At 42.2% G+C, this 19,187-nt stretch overlaps 1 protein-coding gene across 12 annotated transcripts in view; it reads right to left on the minus strand.

Annotated features, from left to right (window-relative positions):
* The window catches only part of MECOM (MDS1 and EVI1 complex locus), a 740,730-nt gene that overhangs the window by 21,291 nt on the left and 700,252 nt on the right, over nucleotides 1-19,187 (minus strand). For 4 of the 12 annotated variants that reach the window (XM_060242463.1, XM_060242462.1, XM_060242466.1 and 1 more), the window contains 4 exons: nucleotides 17,796-19,155; nucleotides 17,429-17,515; nucleotides 13,376-13,463; nucleotides 5,323-5,349 (listed from right to left, as the gene is read on the minus strand). In XM_060242463.1, coding sequence (XP_060098446.1) covers nucleotides 5,323-5,349; nucleotides 13,376-13,463; nucleotides 17,429-17,515; nucleotides 17,796-19,155 — 1,562 coding nt within the window. The remainder of the gene's footprint in view (nucleotides 1-5,322; nucleotides 5,350-13,375; nucleotides 13,464-17,428; nucleotides 17,516-17,795; nucleotides 19,156-19,187) is intronic. The other 8 variants (XM_060242467.1, XM_060242471.1, XM_060242470.1 and 5 more) reach the window with 4 other exon arrangements.

Here is a 19,187-nt window from a genome sequence, read left to right on the forward strand (position 1 = left end):
AGTGTAGATGACTGGGGAAGGCAATGGCAAACCACCCCGTAAAAAGTCTGCCATGAAAACGTTGTGAAAGCAACGTCACCCCAGAGTAGAAAACAACTGGTGCTTGCACAGGGGACTACCTTTACCTTTTTAAGCTTTAATGTATGTGCATACTTCTTCAGATACAGTAAAAAGGGAGGAGGAGGAGGAGGAGGAGGAGGAGGAGGAGGAAAAGAACATTTGGTTTCATACCCCACCCTTCAGTACCCGAAGGAGTTTTGGAGTGGCTTATAATCACCTTCCCTTCCTCTCTCTACAACAGACACCCTGTGAAATAGGTGGGGCTGAGAGAGCTCTCAGAGAGCAGTGACTGACCCAAAGTCACTCAGCTGGCTTCCAGTGGAGGAGGAGTGGGGAATCAAACCCAGTTCTCCAGATTAGAGTCTGCCGCTCTTAATCACTACACTCTAAATCACTGGCTCTCAAAGATGAAATATGTGCCCAGAATTAAAATCTGTTGGACTTAAAGGTGCCACTGGACTCAGACTTGGTTCTATTGCTTCAGAACAGCATGGCTACCAACCTGAACACATCTAATGTAAGGGCATGTAAGGCAGAGATGTTCTGCCAGACCTTTGCTTAAGGGCAGCTACAGGACAGTAATAGCCTAGCGCTCCTAGAGTCTCTTTCCCACCTCTCCCTTACCTGCCTTCTAGAAACTTTGGGGAGTTGTAACTTAATACCAAATTAACCGCCATCTGGAGCTGTTTTCAGCTATAAACTGTACTGTTTTAATATTAATTTTAAATTAATTGATGCAGATTGCATTTTACCTTGATGTAAGCCGCCCTGAGCCCTGTTTGCAAGGAAAGGCAGCCAGAAAGTCTACATGATAAATCAATAATCTGTTGACTTGGCAAAAGCTAAAAGTATTACTTAACTGGAACAAAATGGATAGAATCACACCTTTTGCCTTGAATGACAATTGTCCCTATCCTAAGCAAGGCCATTTTGCCCCCTCCTCCCCAAAAAGCCACCCTGAAATTTAATAACAGAGATTCATCTCATGAGGCTGGGTGCCCACTGACTTTTATCTGCTTAGCACATACATCACACTTACAATAAAAGCTGCTCCATCAAGCTTATTATTATTTAGCAGTCAGGCAAACACAAAAAGCAAAAAGATGGGTTTGGCCTTTATTTTTCATATTAAAATACAGGATAAATAAAATAATTTAGTTTGCGCCTGATCTTTTTGGTCAAAATAATAATCATAACAACAGCTTGTTTCCTTGAAATGACTATTCATGTCCTGCTTAGTGCTGCGTATTTTTTTCTCCCCTTTCACGCATTGCCTGCCTGCCCTCTCGTTTCATGCTCAGACTCCTAATGCTCACTACAAATTGCAACGTACAGGGTACCACTGCCAATTTGCCAAATGTCTTTCATCAAACACTGTGCAAAGGGGGGGGGGGGCGAAAGAAAGAAAGAAAAAGACCCACACATCTCAAAGGGAAGTCAAGATACATTTACTTGTCAGGAGACAAATGGGAAAGCAGAGGGAAGCAGTAAGAGCTGGAAGCTCTGGGGTTTGATTCATAATCACTCAGCTGCTAAAACATTCTCCACAGATGCAAGTGGACAGGGCATTTGTCAATATGAAGGGTTTTGACGGGTACTGATCGTGCGGCCGAGATATGTAATGATGATGCTGGTTGGGATGGGAGGTAATTCCATCCTAGTAGAGCAATGTCATTATCGGCCTACAGAGTTCAGCATTATCCTAACATTTATTTTGCAGCCCTCCTTATTTTCCCATCCCCTCCTTCCCAGAATCAAACAGCAGTGGTATTTCCCATTGCTTTGAATGCCTCCTAATTGTTCCTGGAGAGCAATAATTTTACATTTATTTTATTGTTTCCAAAGATAGTAACCTAGCAGCTCACAGGCTACATGCTGGGGAACACCCCCTGTCCTCCAGCCTGCTGGGTGCTTGGTGTCACATGAGTTGTGTTGATGCTTATTTATGTCTGGAAGGAAGATCCAGGAAGATGAAAAATGCTTATTTATATCTTTCTAAATATCTAAGATTGAATTTGCCACCCCCAACCTCCCGGCGCCCTAGGCAACCACCTACTTTGCCTAGTGGGAGAGCCGGCCCTGGCTACCTGACTTCAACTTTGCTCTGTTGCTTCAGACCAACATGGCTGCTCACCTGGATCTTACTTTTCCCCTCGCTTTTCAGTCAGACAGCCCTGAACTGATAAAAATGAGGGGAGGGAGGGATTATTGGCCCCTTTCCTTCCTCCCACATACAGTCCTTTTCGCACATTTGTATTGTCTTCCCTGGTTGCTGAGAAGCACTGAAGCAGCATGAAAGCTATCAGAGCAGCCTTCCTTTAATCTTCTTAATGCCAGGCTAGGGTGGCTAGCTGAGGCAAAAGGTCATTGTTTCCCCATCTGAACAGATGTTCCCAGACAAAGAAAACCAAAGACAAGTTGTCGAGGCAGAACTGAGGTCTAGAGGACATATCAACAGTTAAAGGGGAAGGAAACTCTACGGAAATGTCATACCTATAACAATGACAGCTAGGGGGAAAAATTCAGATGATTTAGCATGTGAACAGCTTCATACCTAGCTTCTAAAAACAGAAGTGGAAGGGAGGGGACAGATCTCCCACGAAGTCTCCCCCTTGATCTGTCAAGTAAGCACTTAATGAGAATTCTGTAGCAATTGTCTCAACAATGTATCCAACAACTGTACAAGGAAGACCAATATTATTATTCCCATCAGACTGAAAAAGAATAGTTTGTCTAGGGCTATCCACTGAGGTAATTCTTGAGGTGATATTTGAATTGGTTCCCAGCTTGATTACTCTAAAAGAAGTCCTTCTACTCATCCTAAATAAAAACATAAGTTGAACCTGCTGGATCAGATGAATGGTCCACCTTAGTCCAGTGTACTGTTTCACACTGTGCCCAGCTAGTTGCCTTGGAGGGCCAGATAAACAGGGCATAAAGGCTGAGACCAACCCCTGATGCAGTGTCTGAGACTTGTGCCGATATTCAGAGGCTTGCTACCTCTGTATATGGATTCACTATGGATAGTAGCCATTGATGGACTTCTCCTCCATGAATCTGTCTAGACACCTTTACAAGCCGTTTCTGCCTGTGATGATTCAGTGGCAAAAGGAAAGCACCCTACTCCCCACTACCACAAAAGCTAGGGGAACAGATATCTGGAGCTGCAAAACCTCCCTCACCAATGGATCCCCACATCCCAAACCCAATATCATTTTACCTCACATTGGAGGAAGAAATTCAGAACAACAAAACAGACATTCCTGGAGTAGAGAGAGTGAGGGCAAAATAGTTTATCATTTTGTTTTGTTGCCATATAGCCAAGCAATGTCTGTTCACAATCTGTGTTCAGTGTTTTTTTTTAAAAAATATATCCTATGTCATACAGAGCAGCAATTTTGATTTACATACATAAAGAATTGATTCTGCCTGCATCCAGATGTTTAGAAAAGGAAGCGGTTTGTATCCCCAACCTCCCTTTGGGTCCCTAAGAGGCTATAAACTGCTGGGTGATGCAAAGCCCTATGCACTCCCAATTCCCACAGCTCAGACCTAAAAATGCAGACATTACCATAAATGGGAAAAAGAATCAGGATTTATAAACAACTCAGATGCATCTGATACCATCAACTAGGCCTCAGACATTCAAGTTAAAATTTATTAGCTAGAAACAGAGAAACAGTAAGAGAAATAGGGGGAAACAAATTTTAAAATAATGTTGATGATTTTAGACAGTTTATGTGATCGTAACATTTTATAAATTAGGTCAGTTCGTGCTGGTATCACAAAATGGCTGCCTTTAACAAACCATAACTCATGGGAAAGAAGATGTTCATTTTAACAGTGTCTTTTAAAAGACATATAAAAATCTGAAGCTTTTGGCCCCACCAGTGAAGAGCCAGCAGAACTCTTTGGATGAGCACATTTGAACAAGAGAAAAGGGAGCAGAAGAGATGGTGTTTGGTTGGGCCAATAACAATTTCCCTGCTTGTTTTGTTTCGCAGAACAATCTATTCTGGATGAACAAAGAGCTGCAAATGGGAAAAAGCAGAGGTGAAAGTTGTGGGTACAGGATGGATGGTATAAAGTACTGGTAAGAAACTGGCCAAAGTGCTACTTCATGTTTTCTGCTTTGAGGAACCAGAGAAAGACAGAACCAGTAAGACATTTAAGTTGCCACAATCAGAACAATTGGTCATCTGCAAAAAGACCTTATAAGTTTTGTGAGATACATCTGGTCAAGTGTGCGCTTCCTCATGAAAGGCTATTCCACAGATACCATAAGATTCATGGATTCCACCCCCTTAAAAATATGCGAAGTCTGTAAAAAATAAGAGACTGAGAAACAACTGGGCTAATTTTGACCACAGGAGGAGTGATTGTTCCAAGGTCACCCAATGAGCTTCATGGAAGACTGGGGATTGCAACCCAGGTCTCTTAGATAATAATCTAATACTTTAGCCACTATACCATCTCACTTGATTTTCAGTGCTCTGAGGAACAATGGTCCTGTAAGAACTGTCCTAATATCCCCACTACTCATGTTGCTAATGTTTTGCTAAAAATATTAATGTTAAATGCAGCCCTGTGGCCTATGGATATAATATATGTGACCTCAGGTGTGAATGCGGCCCAGGCACTTGGGCTGTCTTAAAGCCCAGTCATAAATATCCCTGTTTGTTTCTATAATTATTGAGCGATAATATCAGTCAATGATTTGAAGGTGGTGCATAGTTAGATCAATATATTAAATCTGAAAACACAGATTAATATGCCTTTTTGTGGATTTATTTGGGGAGGATAGTTTCAACATGTGGGAGGTACTTGGTTTTTTTGGCCACTGTGTGACACAAAGTGTTGGACTGGATGGGCCATTGGCCTCATCCAACATGGCTTCTCTTATGTTCTTAACATGATGCCTTTGAATCATGACCTGATATTTGACTAGCTGGCATAAGAAATGCTCAGAGAACAAATCAGAAGGGGATTTTCTCATTGTTATGGTGGTGGTGTTGATCTATAGAACCAGGAATGCTTCATATGTGAAGTGAAGTTCCTATGAACCCCAGCATAACAATTCCATGCTTTTAGGAATCTTAGTAAGATTTGGTGAACGTGTTGTATTTGCAGATAAAGTTACAGTTTAGGAGAGGTAACATAATCAGCGGGAACAAGGTTGTCATGTTTCAATACAGCAGATTACTGTTCATGTCACTGTGGCAATTTTCTTTCATAGATTGAAAATATAAGTAATAAACTTACCCAAGTTCTTTGATCAGGCAATTGGAACTGGGAGCAAAATTGAAACAAAAACAACACATTATTCCCGCATTTGGATCTTTATTGCAATTAATGTATAAATCATGATACAACACGTTGGCCTTTAAGGTGCCACAACTCTCTGTTGTTTCACTAAAGGAACTAACATGGTTACCCTTCTGGAAATAGATTGTGTTTGAGGAGACATCGGGCCAATGCACATGAGAATTAAACATGGTTAAGGTCAGTGCCAACTTTTCACTTGAGTGTGGTTCAAGGCCGCAGAGGGGAGTGTATGGCAGGAAAAAGGAGAATACATTCTTAGACTGGCTTCCAAGTCGTAACCATTGCTGAGAATAACCAGTACTGCATATATATGCACTGGTCTGTGGTATCTAAAAAGGCAACTATGGCTGTTAGAATTTTTACATTTCAAAGCTTGCTTTTCAAAACAAAAATCAAGGACTTCCATACTTATTAATCTGTCTTTGCAAACTATCCTGCATCCGTCTCAGCTGCACACTTCTGAGTCAGATTTGAACAAAAGTCAGCAATAACAGTAAAGTATTACATTAATTTGATTGCAACCACCTGGTACCTAAAGGAAGTTAAAGCAGGCCTCAGGTGAGGAAGTTCTACAAATGTGATGCCACCACTGAGAAAGCCCTTTCTGTGATACCTGCCACCAAACCTCTGGGGGCACCACAGAGCTGGGGAGCAGAATGCACTTTAAGGGCATGCTCCGGCCCCAACACAGAGGTTTACCATCAGGCATGGAGAAAAATGTTATATCTCTTTAACAGAGGCTTAATGCATAGGAAATTTTTCATGGCATGGAGGTAAACAACATCACATGGTAAATAAAATCCTATTAAAGCACAAAACACTATTTTCCTTCAGGCAGCTGGTAACCATACTAACATATTTTTTTTAAGTTTGTTTGAAATTATCAATTTCTTTTAGAAAGTTTATCACTGCATGATCTGCATTTGTACTAATAACAACACTATATATAAACTGGGCCAAATTCTGCTTTTGGAACCAGAGCAACAGTTTTCTTAGTATGCTGTGCTCCTCCCAGAAAAGGCAATGGAATTGCCCTTGGTATGTGAATATCAACAGACCTAAATGATTGAGAAAGACCTTATTTTAGCTCATTACAGTTGATAACAAAACCCTCCCCCCCTTTTTTTTTTTGCTATTATGGGCCCCAAACTCAGAGTCATCCACTGGGAGCATTTCTACCATTTGCTTTTTTCCCCTCTTAATGTTAAGATGCTGATGTCCCTCAAATCCATGGCAGGCGAGACTGTATCCCTAGCAAGTTGTGTTTGCCTTGGTGGATCACTAAATGTTAGGGTTGCCAAGTCCAATTCAAGAAATATCTGGGGACTTTGGGGGTGGAGCCAGGAGACATTGGGGGCGGAGCCAGGAACAAGGGTATGACAAGCATAATTGAACTCCAAGAGATTTCTGCCCATCACATTTAAAGGGACAGCACACCTTTTTAAATGTCTTCCTTCCATAGGAAATAATGAAGAATAGGGGCACCTTCTTTTGTGGCTCATAGAATTGGACCCCCTGGTCCAATCGTTTTGAAACTTGGAGGGTACTTTGGGGAGAGGCACTAGATACTATACTGAAAATCTGGCACCTCTACCTCAAAAAACAGCTCCCCCAGAGCCTCCGAAATCTCCAGATCAATTCCCCATTATACCCTATGAGAAGCGATCTCCACATAGGGAATAATGAAGATGTTTCCCTCTCCTTCCAACCCCCCACGCACCCGGTTTCTTGCGAATCTGGCCTCTCTACTCACAAGTTGCTGCCAGCTTCTTTACAGCAACACAGACACACCAGAGTTGAAGCCTTTCAATCAGAGACTGAAGCCTCCGGAGATAGAAAGGCACATGATCCTCTGGGGGCGGGGCTTTCCCCTCTGGCCAGCTAACTGGGCGCGAAAAGCAGCCTTGGAAAGCAGAAGAACCTAACTGGGAAACTCAATGGGGAAGAGTGGAACTAAAATTGGCGCCGTTTCCCACCCCCACCCCCGCTTCTGGATTTTTGGAGAGCGGGGGAGGAGGCTGCAAATTCGGGGGTCCCCCGCCAGGGCAGGGGGTGGGTGGGAAGCCTACTAAATGTAGGCAATTGATTTGAGCTGGGGAAAGGGGTTGGCATGATCAGACTTAAGACTGAATCAACTCCAGAGGAGGCAAAACAGAATCAGATCCAGGCAGGCTTGCCATTTGCCTGCTGGGAGGAGATCTCCCACTGCCTGCCAGCACTCCAGCAGCTGGCAAGAATGGGGGGTGGGGGTGGGAAGGAAAATTACTGTTGGGCAATGGCACTTCATCACTTGCAGCAGGTTTTCCCTGGAAAGGATGTAATGCCATCGCCCAATGGTGCCCCTGCCCACCCCAACTCCTGCCAGTTGCCAGTCTCTGGCTGCCTTAGATCCAGTGTAGAACTATTAGGTATACCATGAAAGAGTCAAAAGAGGCAGCTGAACAAGTATCATCAGGAACAAGCCTCTGGCCCAGGGCCAGTTTACATGAGGTGCAAGAGACAGCTGTTAACATGGGTTAAGTCACTGGTGTGATGAGGCTCATTACACAGCTGGGGTGACATTCTTTAGGCTATACAAGTGTTTCAGCTATTTCTGCTGACTTGGCTAACGCCGCCATAGCCAGACAGCCAGAAGCTCCATAGGAATGGCTTACAATGGCATAGCAACCACCACAGGGAGTCAGGTGGCCAACTCTGATCTGCAAGTGATTACCAGGTGATGGCATTTGACTTTGTGCTATGAAAAGTTTCAGCAGTCCATTTCCATGAATAAAACCTCTCTTCAAGAGACAGGACATGCCCCCTGCGCCAGTTCAGCTGGCAACCTAAACTGGAATCTATTTAAATGGGGTTGTGCGTGATGATTATAATGGGTAAAGATGCTCTACAGGAAAGACTCACAGAAGACGTAAGAAAAGAAGATGCAGGTGTCCAAGAGCAAGTGTCATACACCCACCCAACACATGTGCAAGTGCAGGGCTTTTTTTGTAGTAAAAGCCCAGCAGGAAATCATTTGCATATTAGGTCACACCCCTGATGTCACCATTGTTCCACACAGCAGGAACTCATTTGCATATTAGGCCATGCCCCCTGACACCAAGTCAGCTGGAACTGTGTTTCTGTGCGTTCCTGCTCAAAAAAAAGAGCCCTGTATAAGTTTAAGGTACACTATGCACATACTCAGAGTTGCATATTCCCACCTCATGCCCCCCAAAAGGGAGGAATATGGGGGTGGGGAGAAACCCTACATTTGGGAAAGCCTTGCTCATGCCTATACTTAACTCACAAATTTATACCCATGGGATGCTGCACAAAGAGGATTCTCAGTTTGACAATGTGCAATTGATCAATCACATGTAATGATGTGCTCAATTTGGAATAGGATTTGGGAAAACAAAGCTATCGAAAGCTCTGCAAACAACTTTTTGTAAGCTCAGTTCTGTGTTCTTTCCTCCCCTCTCACCTTTTACTTTGTGTGGTTGTGATTGCTGTGACTGCCAGTGACAGAAGTGGCCAGGTGGCCAATGCAGCAGCTACTCAATTGATGGGTGCGCAAGAAAATTATCTGTCTGTCTCTTTTCCTCTCCTTCCTGCTATTGGACAAACTGAGGACTACATCTCCCAAGGTGCCCCATCATCCTTTAAACACTGGAAAAGGAAGGAGAGGGAAGAGGGGGAAAAAGCAAGAGGGCAGGATTCTCTTTTTGCCACCTGCTCATTTATCAGATGAGATGTTGGTAGCCTCAATCAAGAACTGCCAGACATAGCAACTACCAGAAAATGAATGAGGAGGTATTGTTCTCATGACCTGAGCTAGAGAAGAATTCAGGGTGTAATATTCGTGTTCACACTGAAGGTGCACATTACATCTCTAATAATCTCTCTGCCAGCTGCTGTTGCTTTGAAACAACATTTTCACTCCTACAGCCCACAGAAGATGTGGTTGAGGAGGAGAAAGTAGAGGCAATGGATACTGAGTATTTATGAAAAATCAGCACTCAATTTTTCAAGTGTAGGAAAGTGCAGTGTCATTGGCCATTTCTAGTTCCACTGTTGCGAGGCAGAACTGTTCACCGGCCTGCCATTGGCTGTTTGCATCGCCTTTTGCAACAGATCTTGGGAGGCTTTAAGGAGCGCTTAGGCTCAGTAGTAAAGCACCTGTTTTGTACAATGAAGGCCGCCTTCTTCAGTCTCCAGCATCTCCATGCAAAAGGCCTCAACTAGCAGGTTGCTGAGAAAGACCCTGAAGACCTCCTGCCAGTTGGAACAGATATTAGACCAGAATATATATGACTGATTTCTGATCTGGTATAAGGCAGCTCCATAGTGCAGCCAGAGCAACCTATTGCTTCCATTACATTACTCCCAACTAATAGTAATTACCAGTGGGACAACGTGATTTATGAGGGAGAAATATGAGAAACAAAGGGTGTTCCCATTATCCATGTTCCTGCTAGGCTTCCTTGAAACTTTGGTTATTGAATGCTCCTAATTCTTTCAGCTCAGCACCTGTCATCGACACTTCAGTCATGACACGGTAATCCTATGAAAACAGCTCTCTCACTTATCCGGCCACTTGGGGAGCCATTTACTGTAGAACATCTCAGCCATATGAAAAATAAAATTGTTTAAAACTAGCACTTCCCTCTGAGGTATTAACTTTTTTATTTTTAAAAAATCCACATGCAACAGTCGTTTTGAACAAGAGGCTCTTTAAACATAAACAACTTCATTGCTTCCGAAATTAATATCAGGATTTGCTCTCACACTGAAGGTGCACAGAAGGGAAAGATGGAATGAGTCTCCCCTCCCCCCCACACACAGGTTTTAGCCATTTCAATAATAATAATGGAACATAAGAAGAGCCCTGCTGGATTACACAAGCGGTCTATCTAGCCCAGTATCCTGCCTCACAGATAGGCCACCGAGTTCCTCTAGAGGTCCAACAACAGGGCATAGAGGTCAAGGCCTTCCCTTCTGGCTAAGAGACTGCATGCCTTTCTTCACACAGTTTTATGGGAGGAAAAATGTCAATCTTTTATTTCTGCATTATCCCATGTTGGTTCTCCCCCATCCAAGTGTTATTCCTTACGTTACTTTTCTGTTACTTATTTTTTTACATTTACATCCCTAACATCCCTCAAGTGATTCACACCAGTCTTTTAATCTGCAAAAACTCTGTTAGACCTATAGCCAGCCTTTGAGCTTCATAGATGAGTGGAAATTTCAGATAGCGTTGCCAACTCTGGATTGGGAAATACTTGGAGATTTTGAGTGTGGAGCCTAAAGAGGGTGGGGTTTGTTGAGGGGAGGGACTTCAGCATGGTATAATGCCACAGAATCCATCTTTCAAAGTGGTCATTTTCTCTTGGTGCACTTATCTCTGCTGGCTGGAGATCACTTATAATCCCAAGAGATCTCCAGCCACTGCCTGGAGGTTGGAAACTCTAGTTTGAGAACTTGACAGATATGAGCCTAAGAGTCAACCCAGACATAAATCGATAGTGTGGTCTCATTTGGAATTCTGTGTGCAATTCAGGTCACCGCACCTCAAAAAGGATATTATAGCACTGGAAAAAGTGCAGAAAAGGGCAACTAGAATGATTACAGGTTTAGAACACTTTCCCTATGAAGAAAGGTTAAAACGCTTGGGGCTCTTTAGCTTGGAGAAACGTCGACTGCGGGGTGACATGATAGAGGTTTACAAGATTATGCATGGGATGGAGAAGGTAGAGAAAGAAGTCCTTTTCTCCCTTTCTCACAATACAAGAACTCGTGGGCATTTGATGAAATTGCTGAGCAGTCGGGTTAGAACAGATAAAAGGAGGTACTTCTTTACCCAAAGGGTGATTAACATGTGGAATTCACTGCCACAGGAGGTGGTGGCGGCTACAAGCATAGCCAGCTTCAAGAGAGGGTTAGATAAAAATATGGAGCAGAGGTCTATCAGTGGCTATTAGCCACAGTGTGTGTGTGTGTGTGTGTGTATATAAAAATTTTTGGCCACTGTGTGATACAGAGTGTTGGACTGGATCGGCCATTGGCCTGATCCAACATGGCTTCTCTTATGTTCTTATTGTCAAGGAGGAATCTTTTTCGCTTGGAAGGAACTTCTCTCTGTTAAGGGACACCTCCTCACTTAATGAAAGGGAAAGCTTAGATCTTACCCATTATGTAATCCTCATTATCCTTGTGTTAACAGATTTCTCTCCCTGCTGTACTATCAGTTAGGGCCATCATATAATTTCCCCCCCACCCAAGTCTTATCTCTTACTTTACTTTTCTGTTCCTCATTTTTTCACATTTACATCCCTAACATTCCTCAATTGGCTCACACCAGTCTTTTAATCTGACAAAAACTCTGTTAGGCCTACAGTCTAACATAACAGCCTTCATGCTTTGTTTCATGAGATGTGGTAATTGCTATGGGAGTTGAGTCCTTGTCAGCTGCGGTATGAAGAACCCTCATGACAAAAATATATTGGTCCATTGGTCTTCATCTAATGGGTCTGGACCTGCAAATGGGTCACAACTGACCTAAAATGGGCTAAGATGGGTTAAACCAGCATCCATTCACATATATGGGGGAGGAATTAAAAAATGCAAAAGTAGATCTTGAGGCTGAAAAGCTGGAAAAAAAAATTGCACAACACTGGCTTTGAACAGAGAATTAAGATACTGACAAATAAACCTGGGTCTTCACACACTCTGACTGGAAAATTGCAATGTGCTCTACCTCTTCCTATTTTGTCCTGAAATGAGCAAAAAGCCTAGACCAAACTTTCAGTATAAATGTCTACACCTGAGTCAGATGAAGGAAGCTTTGACTTTCAAAAGCTTATACTGTGAAAATCTTGTTATCTCTGGGCTTGAATCTGTTCTACTGTAGATCAACAGGGCAACCTTCTGAAAGTATAAACTTTGCATTCCCTGTCTACTCAAGATTTGCTTTCACCTTAGCTGGATTCCCTAACTAACTTGATTTTTCCCCCATCACCATGGGCTACCACTACCACAGCAAAGATTACACTTGTTGGCAATATATTTTATACCATTTTGGCTATGCGGATGCAATGCAGACTTTGTTGAGGTGAAAAAAAAGGCATAAATAATAAAAATCAAACAATTGAGCAGTAATTTTGTAGATTATTGTGAACCATTACCATAGCCGAAAGTATGTCTGCCCACGGTATGAGAAATTAGAGTTCCAAGATCCCAGACTTGTGGTTAAACCACTGTATTAATATAGTCAACAGAAGTCACCATGATCTAACCAGTCAAACAGGCAACATTTATGCAAGCAATACAAGATTACATCTGTTTCAAGAGTAACAGATTAAGATGGAAGTGGTTATAAAAGATAAAGATGAATCCATTAACTTCAAAGTTACAGAAAAGTAAACTATTGATAAGGCTATTGGGCTGCATATTTTTAGTCTTTGGCATATATGACAGAGCTGCACAGTTGAAGCGGACATATGGTGAACTGATCGCGTTCCACCACGTACTCACAGATGGTATGGACACAGACCTCATGCAGGCACAAGCATAAAATCATGTGGATTGGCCTTGAAATGTGCTTCCAAAAATCTTTATAAAGCAAGATTACAATTCAGAAAGATATTTCAGCTGCATCTAGAGATTTCAACATGACTAGTGTGACTGCGGACTTGGAATGTGCCGTATCATTGAGTTCCAGAAGTAATCTGGCAGTGGTGGTGAGGGGGAGTGCTATTTGAGAGAGAAAGCCCCAATGCACCACATAGAGATCACAGTACATTTCTCTGGACTATGGGAGAACAGTCTTGGGAAACATCGTGAAGGTTAAAACAATGGTATGTGTTTTCTTTGCCTTCACAGTCGCTAAAAAACTGTGACGTTTTAGGAAATCCGATAATGACTAAGATTCCAGGCATTCCTGTGCACCTGCTTTTTACAGATCAACATGTTTGTTTACAATCTCTGCATCTTGAACACAAAAAATACTTACGTGGGGATGAAACAAGAATCCTGCAGTCGGCCTCAAGTACTTTTCCTTTAAAGCTTCAAGTGGATCGGTTAATTTTCGTTTCTCTACTCTGTAAATGTTAAAACGAGAATTTTCTTGTGATGACTCGGTCTCATTCATGGGTACCTGTTTAGTGACTTGGCTTCTAAGCAGACAACAGATAAAGTTTCTAAGTCACTGCAATCAATGAGGTGCAATTCTGAGCGGTAGGCATACTGTACTTCTTAGTGCTAATCAGAGGTAGAATTCTAGCAGGAGCTCCTTTGCATATTAGGCCACACACCCCTGATGTAGCCACTCCTCCAAGAGCTTACAAGGCTCTTTTCTGTAAGCTCTTGGAGGATTGGCTACATCAGGGGTGCGTGGCCTAATATGCAAAGGAGCTGCTGCTAGAATTCTATCCCTGGTGCTAATGTAGCTGTGAACATCCCTTAAAATATTATATCCATTTATTTTGCAAACTTGGATCCTGCTGATAATTTCTGAAAATACTTCCATTAATGGCATGGAACTTCCCTCTTTCTCTAGCCTACTGAGCTTCCCTAAATGCTATTCTTAGGGAACAGAGAACCCCTCCAGAAATAGCATGAAGAAATAGGATGGCTGCAATGGGAGGGTGAAAACTGGTGAAATCCATCCCTCCTTCCATTAACAGAAAATATCATGTGGATCCAATCCATTCTCATTTAAATTATCTATTATTACACACAAGAGAAGCTCGTGAGTAACTACATCCAACAAAATAGCCAGGAACATAGCTATATTATCAAAAAAATAGAGTGCTGAGCTATACATTTGACTATGCAAGAAAGGAAAAGGAAAGGTACCCTGTGCAAGCACCAGTCGTTTCCAACTCTGGGGTGACGCTGCTTTCACAACATTTTCACAGCAGACCTTTTTACGGGGTGGTTTGCCATTGCCTTCCCCGGTCATTACACTTTCCCCCAAGCAAGCTGGGTACTAATTTTACCGACCTCAGAAGGGTGGAAGGCTGAGTCAATCTCGAGCCAGCTACCTGAACCAGCTTCCGCTGGAATCGAACTCAGGTCGTGAGCAGAGGGCTCCAACTGCAGTACTGAAGCTTTAACCAGCCCCCAAAATCAAAAGAAAGTTTTGGCTGAAATGGTCTCAATGGAACCTTTATGATTCTTATTCTCCACTATTCACTTTTGAAGTAAAATAAGTTTTCTAAGTTAGATCTTATTATTCTAAGTGATCCCACCCCCCATCCCAAACACTAGTGTTCATTATTTCACATCAACAGAAAATTTACCTCTGGATTCATGTTATTTTCCCAAAAAAAACCTTAGGGCATTTCCCAAAAAAAACCTTAGGGCAAGCTGGGTACTAATTTTACCGACCTCAGAAGGGTGGAAGGCTGAGTCAATCTCGAGCCAGCTACCTGAACCAGCTTCCGCTGGAATCGAACTCAGGTCGTGAGCAGAGGGCTCCAACTGCAGTACTGAAGCTTTAACCACCCCCCAAAATCAAAAGAAAGTTTTGGCTGAAATGGTCTCAATGGAACCTTTATGATTCTTATTCTCCACTATTCACTTTTGAAGTAAAATAAGTTTTCTAAGTTAGATCTTATTATTCTAAGTGATCCCACCCCCCATCCCAAACACTAGTGTTCATTATTTCACATCAACAGAAAATTTACCTCTGGATTCATGTTATTTTCCCAAAAAAAACCTTAGGGCATTTGGTGATAACCTTTGGAGTTACATAACCATATTTGGCTGTTTAGATAAAAGACCTTTTGAGGGCTACACTGACTGGTAAGCAGCAAATTCCATAATAGCGAACAGTTTATATACCAGATTACCCAATGAACTATGGAGTGAAAGAAAAATTAATTTTCACTAGAATGTTATTTTTAAAATTCAGATCTGAATCCCTGAATGGAGGTCCAAATCTGACCCACTGATTTGAAATTACAAATTCACATATTTCAAAAGCTTTGCCAGCTTCAGATAGCTGAGACATCACTTCATAAATTAAAACTGGGCGTGTTCTTCACTGTTATCCTCAAAAAGCCTATCGTCCTCAAAAAGCACGAGTTAATGTTCTGAGTCTGGTTCCTGATTTGGAGGAAGTAGTATTGATATTTGCAAAAATGCAACAGACAGATTCCATGTGGAAATTTTGCTGCATATCTGTATTGGGAACCACTGACTTCTCCAATCTCACTCAGCATGGAAACCCACCAGAATTGCCCATTTTCTGCAGAGGTTCACTGAGAGTGGGTTAAGCCACAGCAATTAATCACAAGAGGCACACTCAGCTTTGCAGCCCTATGCATTCGGTTCATGGGAGCCTTTAATTATTTAATTTATTTCTTGTGGAAAACTAGCAGTTTTTTCTCTCATGGCACACTTGTAAGAGTTGACATGTACCTTGGGAACTGCTAGCTCATGATGCAGCTGTGTTGTACAGTTTAATTTCACTTTGTTATATTTGTCTCTCCCTGTCTTTCACTTGTTCCACTGGTCCTGTGGTATGTTTTGTGTCTTTGCACACGTATCATATGGGAATAAGACAGGCAGTGACTGACATATGCAGAAGGTTAGGGCCCTTCATGAGTAAGTACAAAAGCAGAAGTGCACCATTCCTACTCGATACAACAGGTTGGCATATTTTTCATGACTATATCCACTTTTGGGTATACATCCCTAACATCCCTAATCAGAGGCAAAGAACTCTTAAATTGTCCTGCTGTGTCAATTAGACTGTAACTAGTTCTTTCTTTTACTCTGTCAGATATATCCAGAGAGAACAGGTGATGCAAATACATCATAAGGGGCCGTTTGGAAGATAAAATATTCCAAATGAAGGTAGCGATAAGGGTCTGCTAGTTAAGCAGTTTCCACAATAAATACTTTTTAAAAATACAGGGGAACATCCACCTGGAAAATACTCACACTGTAAAAGGCATTCCACATTTCTCTTTGGATTTATTAATTCATTAAATTTACTGCATTCAGACAACCAAACAAGTCTTGGAAGTCTGCACACTCCCTTCCTTGCACACTCCGCGGCAAGACTGAAGGCATCCTAGCTAGAACGAATCACAACTTATTGCATCATCTGAATTGTTCACTTTGGCAAACTGCAGTTTATTTCTTTCTGACAAAAATATATTCTGATTTGCTCAAGGTTTAGAATCCTGGTTTGCCTGAAATAAATAGTCCATAATTTTGACAAAGTATCCAGTGCAGACCTCCCAGCAGTTATTTCCAAATCAGGAACCCTTCAGCTGAGGACTTCCTGGTTCGTTCTTGTTATGAAGAACCTAAGGTTTGTTCATGACTTCTGAATCTGGCTAGTGTCTGTGTAATGCTTAGACCAGGACTAGGGAGATTCAGCTTCTAATCTCCACTCTGCCACAAAGTTCGCTGGTTGATCTTTGGCCAGTCATTACCCTGCAAACATATAGTTAAGAAAACTTAAGTGTCTTTTTCTTGAGAGGGTGAAAGTATTATCTGCTGATTTCCCCCCTTACACTGCATTCCACTAAAGCCTCTTGAAATTTTGTTCTTGTGGGGAGGGGTGGGGGGGTCAGATGACCATCAGGAACACAACAGTTGGGGGGGGGGAGGGAATCCACAGTGGTATGGGAGAATAAGCAAAAACTGTTGCCTCTCCTCTTAAGAAAATTCAAGCACTTTTAAAACTTCAGAATGTGGTTGGATACAGGTCCTCTCAGGCTAACAAAGTTTGAGTCCAGTGGCACCTTTAAGACCCAACAAAGCATCTTAAAAATGCCACTGGACTCAAACTTTGTTCTGCCACTTCAGACCAGCACAACTACCCACCTGAGTAGTTGTGCAGACGAAACAGGGAAGAGTAAACATGTATGGCTTTCTAAACGTCTTTGAGGAAGGGTAATGTACAAATCTCATCAATAAAATAGGTTTTCCCATGCAAATACCTCTGACACCAGATTAACAATCTGCATAGAATGGTACAAGCCCTTCCAGTTACCAAAAACAATTCAGCAGATTAGTCTATTGTAAATAAAGGCAGAATTTTTACCCTTGAGTTCCACATTGTGTTGCTATGGTACAACGTGTTTTGAGTTCTTGGGTGAAACACCTTTGATTGCAGTGGAGATCGACGTTCCTAGTTTGCAAACAAAAGCCGAATTTGACTGCCAATTTTTAAATACATTCTCTTTTTTTTTTCCTCTGAAGGGAAAACTGCTTCAAAGATATAGAGTTAATTTGTATTAGAATAAATGTTCTATAAATTTCCAGTACCTGAGCTGCATTAATTCAAATTTCAAGTATTGTGCAATTGTATTACAATAAATGACTGAAAATCATAGGCCACCTTTTATGGTCCAGTTGGGCTGGCTGTACATCTGAAAGAACTAATTTGACTTTCACAGTTCCTGCATTACCTGTAAATGGGATCCATAAAGAAAGGAGTAGGCCTTGCATGCTGTAAAGATATGTCCGATGACTTCCTCGATTCAAGGTCATCTCCCTTCTTCCCTCCAAAGATGTGGTTTTTCCGAGGCTCAGTCTGTTTTGTACCACTGGCTCGACTCCTGCTGCCCATACTCAAATCTAGAGGCTGGTCCTGGCTGGTTACTGGTAGAGTTGCTGGTTTTGAGGTTACAGGAGTAAGTGGTTTTTCCTCCTTACGTTTAGTGGTGAGGTCAAAGGGAGACTCAGAGTTTCCCTTTATGATCTTCTTTACTTCTCCCGGCGATTGGGGTTCCATTTTCAAAGGTAACGGTCTCAAGTCTCTATCAGGAAATGGGTACATTGACTGAGAGAATGCTGGAAAAAATGGGAGGGGAAACATGGAAGGGTAAGGTAAGGCTCCAACTTTTTTGTCTTGTAGACCCACAAGTCCTGTAGAACCAAAGTATTTTTCAGCAATAGAGGCTATGGCCTTTATAGAATCATTCACAGCCCCTGACACCGCAGTTTGCTCCTCTAAAGATGGTGAAAAGATGGAATGATTGCTGTATTCTTTCTTATTATTTACGGAAGCCAAATTCTGAAGACTGTTTACTTTGTCTTTGAACATTTTACCATTTTCTTTACATTTCTCTTTATCACTTTCAATGTCACTTTCCAGATCAGAGCCAGAGGTGGTCTCCAGGTCACTCCCACTGGGGGTACTGACATCATCAAGGTCACTACTCTCTGATTGGTCACTGATCTTTTCATGTGGCCTCTCTTCGGAGGACCTCTCTGGTTGAAGCTCCACTGGCTTATTGTCACTTAGGTTAGGTGGGTGCTTATTTAGTGCCTTCAAAATATCCTGGGTAGCTGGCAGTGACTGAGGATGTGTCATGAGGGGACTTTGACTTTTGATTGTTTGGTCTGTGCTTGGAAGTCCTTTAACAGGAGAACTAGCAGGTATCAAAGGTGGCCTGTGGTACAAGCCTGCAGGAAATAGGCCAGGGAAGCTAAAAGAAAATCCAGGAGCTGTTGGAAAGGTAAGACCAGCAGGATGCCTATTGGTACCAAAATAGTCAGCAAGGCCCGGATTTGCATGATTCATATTAACCATGGAAGATTTATCCATAGCTGGGGTCCCAGGAAGTGATATGCCTTGACCAAAAAATCCTCCTGCCGCAAAATGGTTCTTGCCCTCACAAAATCTCCTGTGTTTATTTAAGGAAGACGTAGTGCTGAACATTTGTCCACAGTCTTTGCACTTGATTTGGGTTCTGCAATCAGCATGCATACGCTTATGACGGCAAAGGTTTGAAAACTGAGTATAGGATTTATGGCAGACCTCACCTGTGTGTAAACGACAACAACAACAACAACAG

The sequence above is a fragment of the Heteronotia binoei genome, chromosome 6 (assembly GCF_032191835.1).
Source record: "Heteronotia binoei isolate CCM8104 ecotype False Entrance Well chromosome 6, APGP_CSIRO_Hbin_v1, whole genome shotgun sequence".
In the NCBI taxonomy this organism is placed as follows: Eukaryota; Metazoa; Chordata; class Lepidosauria; order Squamata; family Gekkonidae; genus Heteronotia; species Heteronotia binoei.